Source organism: Electrona antarctica (assembly GCF_951216825.1).
Source record: "Electrona antarctica genome assembly, chromosome: 11".
NCBI classification, from domain to species: domain Eukaryota; kingdom Metazoa; phylum Chordata; class Actinopteri; order Myctophiformes; family Myctophidae; genus Electrona; species Electrona antarctica.
Window position 1 is genome coordinate 40,198,827 of NC_136792.1, and position 15,114 is coordinate 40,213,940.

At 40.0% G+C, this 15,114-nt stretch overlaps 1 protein-coding gene across 1 annotated transcript; it reads left to right on the plus strand.

Annotated features, from left to right (window-relative positions):
* Positions 1-1,338: 1,338 nt before the first annotated feature.
* Positions 1,339-12,237, plus strand: LOC306932155 (pepsin A-like; the record flags this gene model as incomplete). The annotated part of the gene is made up of 15 exons (XM_079513856.1): positions 1,339-1,394; positions 1,638-1,755; positions 2,718-2,911; positions 3,260-3,376; positions 3,467-3,596; positions 3,844-3,942; positions 4,432-4,559; positions 8,285-8,402; positions 9,626-9,743; positions 10,220-10,338; positions 10,443-10,633; positions 10,796-10,912; positions 11,064-11,193; positions 11,887-11,985; positions 12,085-12,237. The coding sequence occupies 15 exons, from the start codon at positions 1,339-1,341 to the stop codon at positions 12,235-12,237; spliced, it is 1,887 nt and encodes a 628-aa protein (XP_079369982.1).
* Positions 12,238-15,114: the final 2,877 nt, after the last annotated feature.

Here is a 15,114-nt window from a genome sequence, read left to right on the forward strand (position 1 = left end):
GAAGTCGGTCGGTCCAGCGGTTCTCCACAAATCTATGAATCCATGAAATCTGTCATGTCTGTGTGTCTTTTTTTTTTAAAGATTTGATTTGGGGGTTTTATGCCTTTATTGATAGGACAGCTAGACTTAACAGGAAATGGGGAGTGACACGCAGTAAAGTCGTCGCCGGGACTGTGATTCGAACCCGCAACACGCTGTCAGGCTGTCAGCTACAGCCTAGGGCGCCCGGACCACCATCTATCTATCTATCTATCTATCTATCGCTTCATACCAACTGCGCACCTATGACGCACAGGCATAATTGCACATGCAGATTAATTGAACTTGTTGCTAGTTTCAAGTCTTATGCAACCAGTGTCCATATGGTCGCAAATTGGCGTACATTTGTGACCCACCAAAAGCATTTTTATGTTGGTGGAAACCTCATTATGTCCAGAAAAGATCAGCCTACAGCAAATAGGTGCATAATCAAAGCCCATCGCATCACCAAGGACAAGCACCACCCAAGTCACAAACTGTTCAACCCCTCACAACAATCTCAAGTACTATAGGTAATGTTTTTAAATGTATTTGTTGTTGGTCTTTTTTGTGGAAAAAGCAAAGATACCCTTTCGTTGTACCGTTTGTGGCAAAAGCTTGTAAATATTATAGACCCACACAGAAGGAAAAAGATTGGAGCTCAAAAACATTTGGGCTCCACTGAGGGAACCTTTCTACACCCGTTTTATATGTTGTATAAGATTTCAAGATCGAATAAATGTAGTTAAACCTATCCGACCTATGATGAATTCCTGTTCTGTTCTTTGTCTATATAGAAGTGTCTATTTGTACGTCTCTAAATGTTTTGATGAATTGAACATGGTGGACCCTCTTGTAAACAAGTGTAATGCTTAATTGGTTCGTCCACACACAGTTAACAGCCTTTGTATTGCGTTTGTGCTTGAAATGTACTGTAATTCTGCAAACTGTTAATAAATATTTCAATCAATCAAAAAAAAACACAATGAATTTAAATCATTATGCAATTATCTTCTTTTAATATCTTTTTCCCAATGTCCTATTTCCAAGAATATGTTGATATCAACTACATACACAGTACAGTGCAGTAGCTCTGGCAAAAGTCTTGCGATCTGAAGGTCATGCAGTATAGTAAAAGCACTTAAAATTATAAACTAGTTATAATCTGGATTGTCTTGGATTGTCAGAGATATGGCCATATCTCACCAAGTTATCATGCTATTTGTTTGGAAAGGCATTTTGGGAACACAATGAACTGTATATAAGGATGGCGCCTTCCACCATATTTTCACCATATTTCCAGCAGCAAAGTTAACAACCATGAAGTGGCTTGTTGTCCTCTGTGCCCTGGTGGCTCTCTCTGAATGTCTCCACAGGTAAGAACCACCTGGCTGAATGAAGCAATGCACCAATAGCATTATTGTATAATATGAATGAAGAGGGTTTTATTTGTCACTCACTCAAATACAATTGTGTGCACAATGAAATGTTGCTGTGAAATGTTAATAACAGGGACAAGCAATATTACCTTTTCAAGATATTCAGTTTTCATCAATTGCACTCTAATGGATAATAAAACATGTCCTGGAATTATTACTGATCTTTTTCTCACTGTGTAGAATGCCCCTGATCAAGCAGAAATCTCCACGGAAATCTCCACTTGAGCACATCAAGAAATATTACCCCCTGGCCGACATCCTTGAGGATGGAACAGAGCCTTTGACCAATAATGATGATGTGAGATGAGAAACTTTAAACCTTATTTACACTTCATCGTTGAACAATTAAAAATAACAACAACACAAATAGATTGCCTTCATGACTAAGAATGACCAGTCTGTTCGATTCACATACGAGATGTGTTGTATATGTAATACAATTTACTTCCCTTTCTTTTTTCATTTTTTCATTTTTCTTTTTTTGAGGACTTAATTACTTCCACTTAACCTCCAGTTGTACTACTATGGTGTCATCTCCATTGGCACTCCTCCCCAGTCCTTCACCGTTCTAATTGACACTGGCTCTTCCAACCTCTGGGTGTCCTCTGTCTACTGCACCGGCCAGACCTGTCGTGAGTACTGTTAACTTAAAAAACAACAATACTTTATTCATCCGTGAGAGGCAAATTCTTACAAACGACAGTACAGACAGTCAGGGGGCCTAGGTCTGCCATAAAGCCCCTGCACTGTGGGTAGGAAGTGGAACGGGGGCAATAATTGTTATGGGTGCCATGTGATTTTATGGTCCAACCCCTGCACCACCCCTGCACCACCCCTTTGCAAAACACACAGTACCACTTTGCATCCTTCCCTTTTCAACAACTGGTCAAATGTATAGTCAGTTTGTATTGGCATATCTTTACTTATATAAGTGAAGACACTTATTTATACAGTAGCTACTGAAATGGTCTGATTTACTAGTCCGATTTACTGTCTCTCAAATGCACCGCTTAAAAAGACACACAATATGTTTTACAGAGAACCAAAAGAAATTCAACCCACAGCAGTCATCCACCTTCAAGTGGGGCAGCCAGCCACTGTCCATTCAGTATGGTAGAGGCTACATGTATGGGTATCTGGGCATTGATAATGTGGAGGTAATTGAAAGCGGCCAGGATCATCACTTGGCAAATCTGACAATTATCCACATAATACCTCTCCACCTGACAAAAATCATTACCTGGTTACCTTGGTTTCCAGGTTGCTGGGGTTACTGTTGCCCAGCAGACATTTGGAATCGCCCAGACGGAGGATTCGATGGATTCGATGCCGTGTGATGGAGTCCTGGGACTTGCCTTCCAGTCCATGGCTTATGACAATGTGGTGCCTGTCTTTGACAATATGATTAAGCAAAACCTAGTGTCCCAGAAACTCTTCTCTATCTACCTGAGCAGGTACTGAAATATATAGAATATTGTTTGTGTGTTGTGTGTTTACGTACAATGGTAAATATACAGTTGGCTATATCTTGTGCCACCCCTTACCTCTTATCCCTAAACTTATTTTGCCATTTCTACTATTTTGAAAAACCTTTTTAAGTAGTTCAAATAGTCGATCTACAAGCTCACAATGTGTCGATGTGGATCAGCTTGTTGAACTATTTTACAAGGTTTTTCAAAATAGTAAAAATTGGCAAATACGTTTAGCGATAAGGGGTATGGGTGGCACAAGATATGTATAGTACATACATGTATGTGCATATTCTCTGATATTAAAATATTTGTCTTCCCTGCTCACATTAGCAACGAACAGCAGGGCAGTGAGCTGATCTTCGGTGGATATGATGGAAACCACTACACCGGACAAGTCACCTGGATCCCCTTAATCTCTGAGACCTGGTATCAGGTCCAGATGGACAGGTGAAAACGCATTCCACTCTCTGACACACAATTCAGTCTTTAATAGTTGGATACTCCTATTAATTCCGCTTCTTCTATTGCTCTTAACAGTATTACCATCAATGGAGAGACTGTGGCCTGTAATGGTGGCTGCCATGCTATCATTGACTCCGGCACTTCACTCATTATTGGCCCTAGCCAAGGCATTATCAACTTGAATTCCTATGTTGGATCCAGCGAAGTGAGACTTCTCTCTATTTAAAATGCACATTTTGATTAAATTGACACCTCATCAAAAAGAGACAATCTGGCGTATACCTGGCAAACTTATAAGCACACCCCCTACTAGGCTCATATTAATCACATCTCATTGCTCTGTGGGTAGGAAATGTGGATGTGAAGTTTATGTGAAGATGCTCATTTTAAAGAAGCAACTTTAGATAAGAAGAGGTATAACCACTGCTAAAATAAACTAATAACTTTTACAGGGCTCAGTGAACTGCCAGAGCATCCAGAACATGCCTAATGTGACCTTCACTCTCAGTGGACACGCCTTCACCATCCCTGCCTCTGCCTACGTTCAGAACGTCAGTCTATACATTCTAATGCATGCTGACCCATACATGCACATACTGTACATGGTGCAGACAAACAATATTAAAGACGAGAATACATGCACAGTTGCATACGCACACACACACACGCGCGCGCGCGCACAGTCGCACACGCACACGCACACACACACACACACACACACACACACACACACACACACACACACACACACACACACACACACACACACACACACACACACACTGTTCATATGACCTGACTAAACCATTGTTACTACAAAGTATAGCTGTCAAAGTGTCAATGTGAATGTCCCACTCCCTATAATATTGGGGGTGAGACTTGAAAGGTCTAACCATCAATAATTATTTCTGAGTGAAATCCTCTCTCTCTCTGTCTGTCTCTGTCTCTGTCTCTGTCTCTGTCTCTGTCTCTGTCTCTGTCTCTGTCTCTGTCTCTGTCTCTGTCTCTGTCTCTGTCTCTCTCTCTCTCTCTCTCTCTAGTGGGGAGAAGATGGTTGCAACACTGGCTTTGACAGCTTTGGTAGTGGTCGTGGAATTCTTGACGAGATCTGGATCCTGGGAGATATCTTCATGAGGCAGTACTACTCCATCTTCGCTGTTGATGCGAAGTACGTCGGACTGGCCCAGGCTGTGTAATACCAAGCAGAAGCAACCCAATGGATAGCTCTATGAATTTCTGTATGACTCATGTATGGTTTAAAAGTACTTGCGCAAAATGAGAAACTGCCTAAATTGTAGTACATATCTGTCTTTGAATAAAACAATATTGTAGCAAAAAAGGAAATTTATGTTTTTATGTATAAATGCACAGAATCGTGTGCTCGTCTGTGTCTGTGTTCCCGGCATTTCTCGAGAACCTCTGACTGATTGACTTCAAACTTCCAGAGGAATGCAGTGCCGAGTGGGAAGTCGGTCGGTCCAGCGGTTCTCCACATTTCTCCACATATCTATCTATCTATCTATCTATCTATCTATCTATCTATCTATCTATCTATCTATCTATCTATCTATCTATCCCTTCATACCAGCTGCGCCCCTATGTTGCACAGACGTACATATGTGACCCAAAACATTATCAAAAAAAGATAAAAAGAATGTACTTTTTGTGATATAGGCTCACAATTTCACCCACTTGTTTTACCTGTAAAACTGTGATGTGACATTAAAGCGGACTCTGATTTTACTTTTCAGGATTCAAATTCAAAAATAGCAAAAGTAGTAGATCGTCAAGCTCAAAATGTAATTAATTGATTTATGAAAAAACACAAAAAGTTAGAATTTGGAGATAAGAGGTTTCTGCCCAACAGCAACGACATAAACTGTGTCCATGTCACTAAATACTGCATGAGGCATGCAAGACACAGACAGAGAGAAACAGAGACAGACGCAGTTTGGCGTTACTTTGTCAGACAGTGTAAGCCCACTATTAATGAACAAAAATACATCGCATGGATGCAACTGGGTCGTATCCTCAGTGATGTATCCCAAGGTCATCGGGGTTTCGGGTCTCGCGAACATCATACCCCTCACTCGGGTGACCCAGCCGGGGTGATCAAGTCCCGACTTACGTCCCAGTAGCTATACCCTCGATCAGACCCACTAGGGAAAGACAGGGTCGCACAATCCGTTGGAACCACTCCGGAACTACTATGCCGGGACTGAGAGGTACAATTCTGGCATGTGGAGGGACTAGGCTCTGTGGGTTGCCTCCTGTCCGGGACCCTCCTACGTCTCACCAGGTCCACTCCTGCTCTCACCAGGAGTACCGCGAACGACCTGTGCGTTGAACCAGACTCCCAGCACCAGACACTTCATTCAGGAGTGGTGGATTCTTGAGCCGCAATGGTTCTGCAGGCTCCACCGCTGGGCAACGGTAGTACTGCAGGCTCCACTTGCGGCTCGAATGGCCCTCCTAAAGGCCTCATCGAAGGTTTTTGGGCTTCCTCCTCACGGAGGATGCAGGCTGGGGCGCTAACCCATACTGCTCCCGGGGTGCCGTCTACATTCCGGCTGTCACCCGTCTCTCCGGTGGTCACCAGACTATACCTATTCCTATGAGTCACTAAAAAGTAATAATGTGCCTCCTGGCCGGGATTTGCGCTTAACTGATCGCATCTTTGTAGTCTCACTCGTTGCTGTTGGCAGAAACCTCCATATCCATATTATACATATAAAACAAACAAACCAAAAAAAGTAAATTCATTACATACTTGATCATACTAGTGTCACACAAAAGCACCAAACGTAGCAGATCTACATGAAACGCGGCATGAAACGACACGTTTTGAGATTGTCCATCTGCTATTTTTGCTATGTTTGAATTTGAATCCTGAAAAGTAACAGTTTTTCACATATCTCTCTACTACTGTATATAGTTTACTAGTTTATAGTTTACTAGTAAACTATAGATCTGCACTTTACTTGAATTGAATGTCTGGATCACTCCACTACTAGGAAGGGGGGAGTTAAGTACATATTGGGGACCACTGATTGGGTGGGGATATGGGCTAAGATTAGTGCTTTTGTATGATTGATTGATTGATTGATTGAAATATTTATTAACAGTTTGCAGAATTACAGTACATTTCAAGCACAAACTCAATACAAAGGCTGTTAACTGTGAGTGGACGACCCAATTAAGCATTACACTTGTTTACAAGAGGGTCCACCATGTTCAATCACTTGCAATGCATTCCATGTGTATATATCCCACTGTTTCTCAACCAATGGTCCATTGATTAATAATAATGTCCTAATAATATTGACTCCACCAGACAATCCGGTGCACTTCCCCCTCTTGAGATTATATAACTCCCTTTTTATGTTGAATTGCTTGACCTCCAACTTGTCAGTAAATTACTACATGTACGGTCAGGATCAGGTCACCAGGTCATACAGAAAAGAAAAAAAAAAATCTTAATCAACAAATCCTACATTACAAAATGAATGGTCAGGGACCACATGCAATACTTCCACAGACCACCAGTGGTCCAAGGACCACCTGTTGAAAACCCCTGCTTTCAGCAAATTAAATAGTGTGATATTAACATAATTTGATGTGTGGATTTTGGGACACTTTCATTAGAATTAGAGCAGACATACTGTAGAGTAAAGGTTACGCTTGTGCGGGGTCTGACTGTTGGTGATACATTTTCTGAACTAAAAATGCACAACATCCAAATCATTGATTTAATTTTGGAATTTCAATCATTATTCAATTATATTTTAAGTTTTTCCAATATCCCTTTTTCATTTTTGTTAAACTAGAATCAAGAATCAGATACTTGTTCCAAGAATATGACGTTATCAACTACAGTACAGTAGCTCCGGTAAATGTCTTATGTCTACATCTTGTTGATATCAACATTATAAACAGAAGAATGAACATCAAATCTTCTCATCTGAATGTCAATACAGCAAAAGCACTTCTGAAAATTAAAAACTAGTTATCTTGGCTTTTCAGAGATATGGCCATATAATTCGTCATTGTATCAAACATTTCTTATCCGAAGTACAATCATAAGTGTTTGTTAGAACGGGTGACATAGAAAGTCATTTTGGGGACACAACCTTGACGTACTGTATATAAGGATGGTGTCTTTTACTATTGTTTCACTCTTGAGTCCAGCAGCAAAGTTAACAACCATGAAGTGGCTTTTCGTGCTCTGTTCCCTGGTGGCTCTCTCTGAATGTCTCCACAGGTAAGAACCACCTGGCTGACTGAAGCAATACACCTTCTTAGCATCATTTCTACACCTATAGACATTTATTAGCAAGGGGTTGTATTTGTCACTTATTCTTATACAAGTATGTGCAATGAGATGTTGGGTAATAAGCTCAACAAGATTTAATAACGGGACATAAATATAAGTTAACAAGAAAAAAAAGGACACTGTCGTAATTTATTTAAAGATGCAGTGCCATGATTTTTGTCCACCCTAAAACATGATCATCAGGTCTTATTGTTATATAAGGAGGAAGACTTTTTTCAAAAAAAGGGTACAGTATTTGTTAAAATGTCGTTTTTTATGTGGGCACGCCCACCAGTTCATTAAGTATGCCTGGTTTGCCTGGTGGGTGGTGACGGATGGTGGATTATACTGCAATATAATATAATGTCATATGCTAAGATATTTGAAATGTGTGCATATCAACACAAACACAAGTCAAGCTGACAGTCAATGATAGTCAATAAAATAAAATGAACACATTATTTTTGCTGTGCTCCACACAATTTGAATGGGTAATGAAAACGAATTATGATTCTTAACCTCTTCATCTATGGCACTGCAAACGATAATAATTACTAATCATTTCCTCACTGTGTGTATAGGATGCCCCTGATCAGGGCGAAATCTCCTCGGAAATCTCCACTTGATGTCGTAAGGAAATACTATCCCAATGCTGAGGTCTTCCAAGCTGAAACTGATCCTTTGACCAATAACTATGATGTAAGTCCAGGCCAGCAGAATGACAAACTTTAATCAAATTTACACGTCATCATATAAAAAAAATCACACCCGTGTGAACTGAGTGGTGTAAGGTCTTATATAGTCTGATCAGCTGTGGTCTGACGTAATGTCTGATGTAATGAAATCACACCCGTGTGAACTGGGTGACCATAGCAACCGTGCTCATTTTTTGCGCAGACAGACAGACAGACAGACAGACAGACTAACAAAGCCAGTTGTAGGAGTGGTTTACACCACTCAAAAATAACACATTTGCCCATCCGACTAAGAACAAAGACTTTTGGTAACACATTATATTAAGGTCGTCTTTATAATGCATTATAGCACATTTATAATGCATTATAATGTGCTTATAAGGTATCATAACACTCATTATAAATGTTTGTAATCATGTATAACAACTTATAACCACGTTTATAACATATTATAAGTGTTGGTCATAATGCATTATTATGCTCAGTGGAACAGCACATTATAACTATTATAACTTAGGTGGTTATAAAGGCACATAGAGAAGTGCTGTAATGTCTGTGTCATAATGCATTTTAACCAATGTGTATTAAATGGAATAATGTCTTATAAGCATCAATAATATGCTTTGAGACCTTTAAGTAAAGTGACAACATTCTTTAATGGTTATTAGCAGTTGTATAATTTTATAATACCCTATAGCATGACTTTGTGACCTTTAAGTAAAGTGACAAAACTTTGTATAATATGCTATAGCATATTATTGATGTTTATAAGACATTATTCCATTTAATAAACACATTGGTTATAATGCATTATGACACAGACATTACAGCACGTCTCTATGTGCCTTTATAACCACCTAAGTGCTGTTCCACTGAGCATAATAATGCATTATGACCAGCACTTATAATATGTTATAAACGTGGTTATAAGTTGTTATACATGATTACAAACATTTATGTGTTATAAGCACATTATAATGCATTATAAATGAGCTTATAATGCATTATAAAGGAGACCTTAATATAAAGTGTTAACATACTTTTTTTATCCCCTTCCTGAAAACAACACAAACGATGGAGCACAAACAAACCACCAACCACTCACTTCTTTACACCTGCAAACCTGTTCAAAGGTGTTAAACGTGTTGATTCTGATTCTGTTCTATAATGTTATTGTACATTTATGTCACATCACCTGATCTACTGCATGTGTGTCATGATCTCCAGATGCTCTACTATGGTGCGGTCTCCATTGGAAATCCTGGCCAGTCCTTCACCGTTCAAATGGACACCGGCTCTTCCAACCTCTGGGTGACCTCTGTCTACTGCACCAGCCAGTACTGTCGTGAGTACTGTTAACCTGAAAAACAAAAAAAGGACCTAATTTATCCCGGAGACGCAATTCCTCAGTCACACAATGACAGACAGACAGACAGACAGACAGACAGACAGACAGACAGACAGACAGACAGACAGACAGACAGACAGACAGACAGACAGACAGACAGACAGACAGACAGACAGACAGACAGACAGACAGTGTGTGTGTGTGTGTGTGTGTGTGTGTGTGTGTGTGTGTGTGTGTGTGTGTGTGTGTGTGTGTGTGTGTGTGTGTGTGTGTGTGTATGGGCGGGCGTCTGTCTGTCTGCTCTGAGCAGTTCTAGTTCTAGCTTTTTGCAAAAAAGAAAACAGTTTAATTAGCATATAAGTGGAGACACTTGTTTTAGTTACTCCAAGAATAGACTTATTTTCTTGGTCCAATTTACCTTCTCTCAAATGCACAACAGCACAAACAACTAAAAGAGACAATATCTTTTACAGAGAACCACAACAAATTCAACCCACAGCAGTCTTCTTCCTTCAAGTGGGGCAGCCAGGATATCACCATCAATTATGGCAAAGGATCAATGACTGGATATCTGGGCATTGACAATGTCCAGGTAATTGAACCATCACTTGGCAAATCTGTTATCTGCATACTGTTTGTAGCTCTGTCTCCAGCAACAAATAGGAACCTTCATTAACCGCTACCTTTGGTTTCCAGGTTGCTGGGGTTACTGTGAACCAGCAGACCTTTGGAGTTGCCCAGACCGAGAATGATTTCTCTATGCAAGTTGATGGTATCTTCGGACTTGCCTTCCAGTCCATTGCTGCTGACAATGTGGTGCCCGTCTTTAACAACATGGTTCAGCAGAACCTGGTGTCTCAGCAAGTCTTCTCTCTCTACCTGACCGGGTAAATAGTGTGGAAGTGTCTGTATGTGATTGTAAAGTATAGAACATGTTCATGTAGTACTGTGCATGTATTATATTATATGTACTATTATATTTTATTGTGTTTAATTAAATGTGTGTGTTCTTTTCCTCTGGTACTATTTGTCTTCCTTGCTCTCATTAGGAGTGAACAGCAGGGCAGTGAGCTGATCTTCGGCGGTGTTGATGAGAGCCACTACACCGGACAAATCACCTGGATCCCCTTGATCTCTGAGAGCTGGTATCAGGTCCAGATGGACAGGTGAAAACGCATTCCACTCTAATTCATGTATTTATTTTATTAAAATATAAATGAGGATCACTTTTTAAAAGTTGACATCAGCAAAACCTTGCCTTTAAACACAGCCAGGATACTATTAACTCTGCTTCTTCTATTGCTCTGCTCTGAACAGTATTACCATCAACGGACAGGTTGTGGCCTGTAGTGGTGGCTGCCATGCTATCATTGACTCCGGCACTTCTCTCATTATCGGCCCAGGCAACGGCATTAACAACATGAACTCCTATGTTGGAGCCAGCGGCGTAAGATACATTTTTCCTTTTCCGTTTTTCGAGGGGCTCCTATATTCAGCTATTAGTGTAGATATGTGGACGAGCAAATCTGCAATTTTGTCCTACACAAACATTATATTTCCATTGACAATGCATGGAGAATTTACGTCATGAGCGCCCCTCACTTCACACGGGTGTGATTTTTGTTTCCCCAATTTAGAATGCATACTGTAGCAGAGATCTAACCCTTGACACCTCATGAAAAAGAGACAGATCAGTGGTTTACTTTGTTGTTCAAAGGTGTTGTGCAAAAGTAGTGAAAATAGCTGATCTACAAGCTCACAACTCATTGCAATGTGATGTATACATTGTGTGCTGCGAGCATGTAGATCTGCTATTTTAGCCACTTTTTTATATTTTGAAAGTTCAAAGTGGTTAAGTCGGTGGGTTTCATAAATATTTAACCACTGAAATTATTAACAAGAGCTTGTGACTAATGAATAAGTACTGGATCCATTGGAACAGGTTATTTACATATTTTCCATTCACTGAAAACTCTTTTGGACAAACAAGATTTCCAACCAACAGTAACGTTCTGTCTTGGAGCTGTGGGTAGGAAATGAATGGTGGATTCTATTTGAAGATGCTCACTTCAATTAAGCAAACTTAGATAAGAAGTACTAGCACTGTTGCTGCTAAAAACGCCTAACATTCTTTATACAGGGCCAGGTGAACTGCCAGAACATCCAGAACATGCCTGATGTCACCTTCACTCTCAATGGAAACGCCTTCTCCATCTCTGCCTCTGCCTACGTTTTGGAGGTACACATTCTAATGCACAATGATCCATACACATCATTCTAACCATCATAAATTCTTTGTGAGTGAAAAACTCTTCATTCTTTCTCTCTCTCTCTCCAGTATGGCAATGGTTGCAGCACTGGCTTTGGCAGCCTTGGCAGCGGCAGTGGTGGAATTGACCAGCTCTGGATCCTGGGAGATGTCTTCATGAGGCAGTACTACTCCATCTTTGACCAGTCTGCCCGGTCTGTTGGACTGGCCCAGGCTGTGTAATCAACCTAATGGATAATCAATAATAAGTTATTAATAAATATGACTTCCTTATGGGTTCTGCATAATATGCAGAACCCATAAGGAAGTCATATTTATTAACAAAAAACATGTTTTTTCCCCGCATTTATCTATCAATAAAAGAATGTACAGAATAAGTGTGTCAATCTGTGTCCGTGCGTACCTTAATTGCGCGCATATCTAGAGAATCGCCCACTGATCAACTTCAAAGTTGGCATGTGTATTGCCGAGAATCCAAGGGCAGTTGTCCAGAACTCTATCTATAAATCCACAACTCTGACTGTCTGTGTCCCTATATGGAGATCCCTGATGTCATCGATATCAGGACAATAAATAGTAGTGATGTCATAGACCGGCCTCCAAATACAGTGTACTGAACTATGGTAATGGATACTGCATTAATTTATGCAAATAATTATGCAATATAGCACAACACATAAATTGGACGACATGGGGGAAGAATTGGGTCCCAAGCTTTATGCAAGATACAATAATGGGAAAATATTTTATGACCATAATGTTGTGAAAGGGATATTTTTGGATGGACACTCAATAGTAGTTTAGTATAGTATTCAGTAGGTGGTTGTATTCACTTGAAATGGTTGTAACCCGGCCTGCATCGTGAAGGTAATTGAGACCAATCTCTAAAGACTAAATTATTGGGACATTTGAGGCAAATTTAGCAATATACATAATATGTATAATGACATACATTTGCCATTTTCAATGTGAAATAACCCCAGATTAAAGACCCTGTTAAGGAATTTAAAAAAATTGTTAATTCTTCTGCCTACACATGCATCACACATGGTGCTTCATTCAGGATGTTGTCTGCACCATTTTGAAATAGCTCAGTTGAAACCAGTGGGAACCAGTGCAGAAGTCCTCAAAAGTCAGGGTTTTCGGTGAGAATTCCTGGTTTTCGTAGTTAGTTTCATTAACCGTCATTGACCGAGATCTAATCAAACCCGCAACGCCATTGCCGTAGATCAATGGCAATTGCGCTTGTATAGTGCTTTCGATCGATCAAGCCATAATGCTACTTACGTTAGCATCGAGTTGCTAGCTGGTGCTCTCAATGACACAGGATCGCGGCATTAACGTCATCGTGGCTATAATCACCCATTCTATCTGTTTCTTTCAATCGCCTGTATCTCCTATTCCATGTCCCAGGTGGCATTTTTGGTCAAAACAAGGTTTATTCCAGGGCCCGGCAGACCATGCAATCCTTCTGCATCATGTTAAAGCAGCACCTGCGGCAAACATGGAACGATACAGCATCGTCACACAACCCAACATAAATTCACAACATCCGGTCTATATTTTTGGCTCTTCAAAATAAGAGCTGAACTGGGAAAAATGATGGCGTAGATTATATCATAATTTGTCAATAAATGCTAGCGCTGTAAGTGTTAAACTGTTGTTTTATCGACTTTTCAGTTTTTAAAGGGCAGCTGATTACTTTGAAGGGCTCGCTCCAAGCGTGTTAGCTCCGTATAAACAAAAGTTTGTCCATACACACTCCTCGGAGATGCCCCGGGCCACGCCCCGAAATACCCGTATGTGTGTCTGCTCTTCTCTCTGGTTCCTTTTCGTGGCTGGGGAACAAGGAAAAAGTCCATTTGGGCGTCCCTTTTTAATTTGCTGCTGTTGCTCTATAGTGTCGCTGTAGGACGAAGAAAAAACATAAAATGTAACTTTGATGATTGATCTCAATGAATAAATATTATATGGATTAAAAAAGTAACATGGCTGAAAACATTCTGCTAACTATGTTTTACTGTTATTGTGGAGTACTGTTGTTTTTATTTTCACCATATCGGAGTTGTGATTTTGGGCTGAAATCTGATGACACACCACTGTAACCATACCATACTACAGCGTTGTCATCAAAACATGATTACGCCTCATAATACCTTTGTAGCATTGGCAGCAATCTTTGTTTACCAGCACCCACTAAATCTATAATCATAAGTCTGAGATAAAGATCTTTGCAGTGACTAAAACACATACAATCTACTACACATCAACTTAAGAGAGGCAATGGTCAGAGCAGACAGACATAACATTCATCCTGTTACACAAAAATATAACATCAAATCACCAAATGAACACCAAACACAACTAACTCTATACATAAAGTCCAACGGACATAAACCCTGGCCTGAACGCATTTGTATTATATAAACAAAAACATCAAAAACAACATAATAAGCACACTTTCTGCTGCCCAATTGCATCATGGTAAATTGACATAGAGGGCTTCAGTGGGAACGCCCCTCGGGGAAACTTGGCAACACTGACAATAGCTGCTGTTACTAATCGACTAATTAGACAAGAGCAGAATATACTGTATATACTTTGTGTGTTTAACCAGTATTTAAACAATTTAGGATTCGGTAGCACAAATTCTATAACAGATTTATCATTGAGTCATAGGCTGCTGAACTGAATCCAATCCAGCCATTGTTTAGTGGTAAGAAGAATCAGCTTTATTGTCATATCACAGTTTCACAAAAAAAAATATATACAGTATATATATACTTTTTGTGTTCCCATTTTTTTCAAGAGAAACAAGAGCGGGGGCGGGGGGGTAAGGAGATCAAGCAGGAAACTGAAAGAAAGTTTGTGCGCTTTTGCCACAAAATAAGTACAGGTGAAGGGTATTTTTCTGTGGTTCTTAGATATTTACAAGCTTTTGCCACAAACGCTATTCAACCAAAAGGTCTCTTATAGCTTATTTACAAGCTTTCCTACAAACTCTACAACTACAGTGTCTCTTAGCAGCCGCTCTGTAAGGTGCATTATACTTAAGGACATTATTCAAGGTGCTATATAAATGCACCATTTTTATCATTT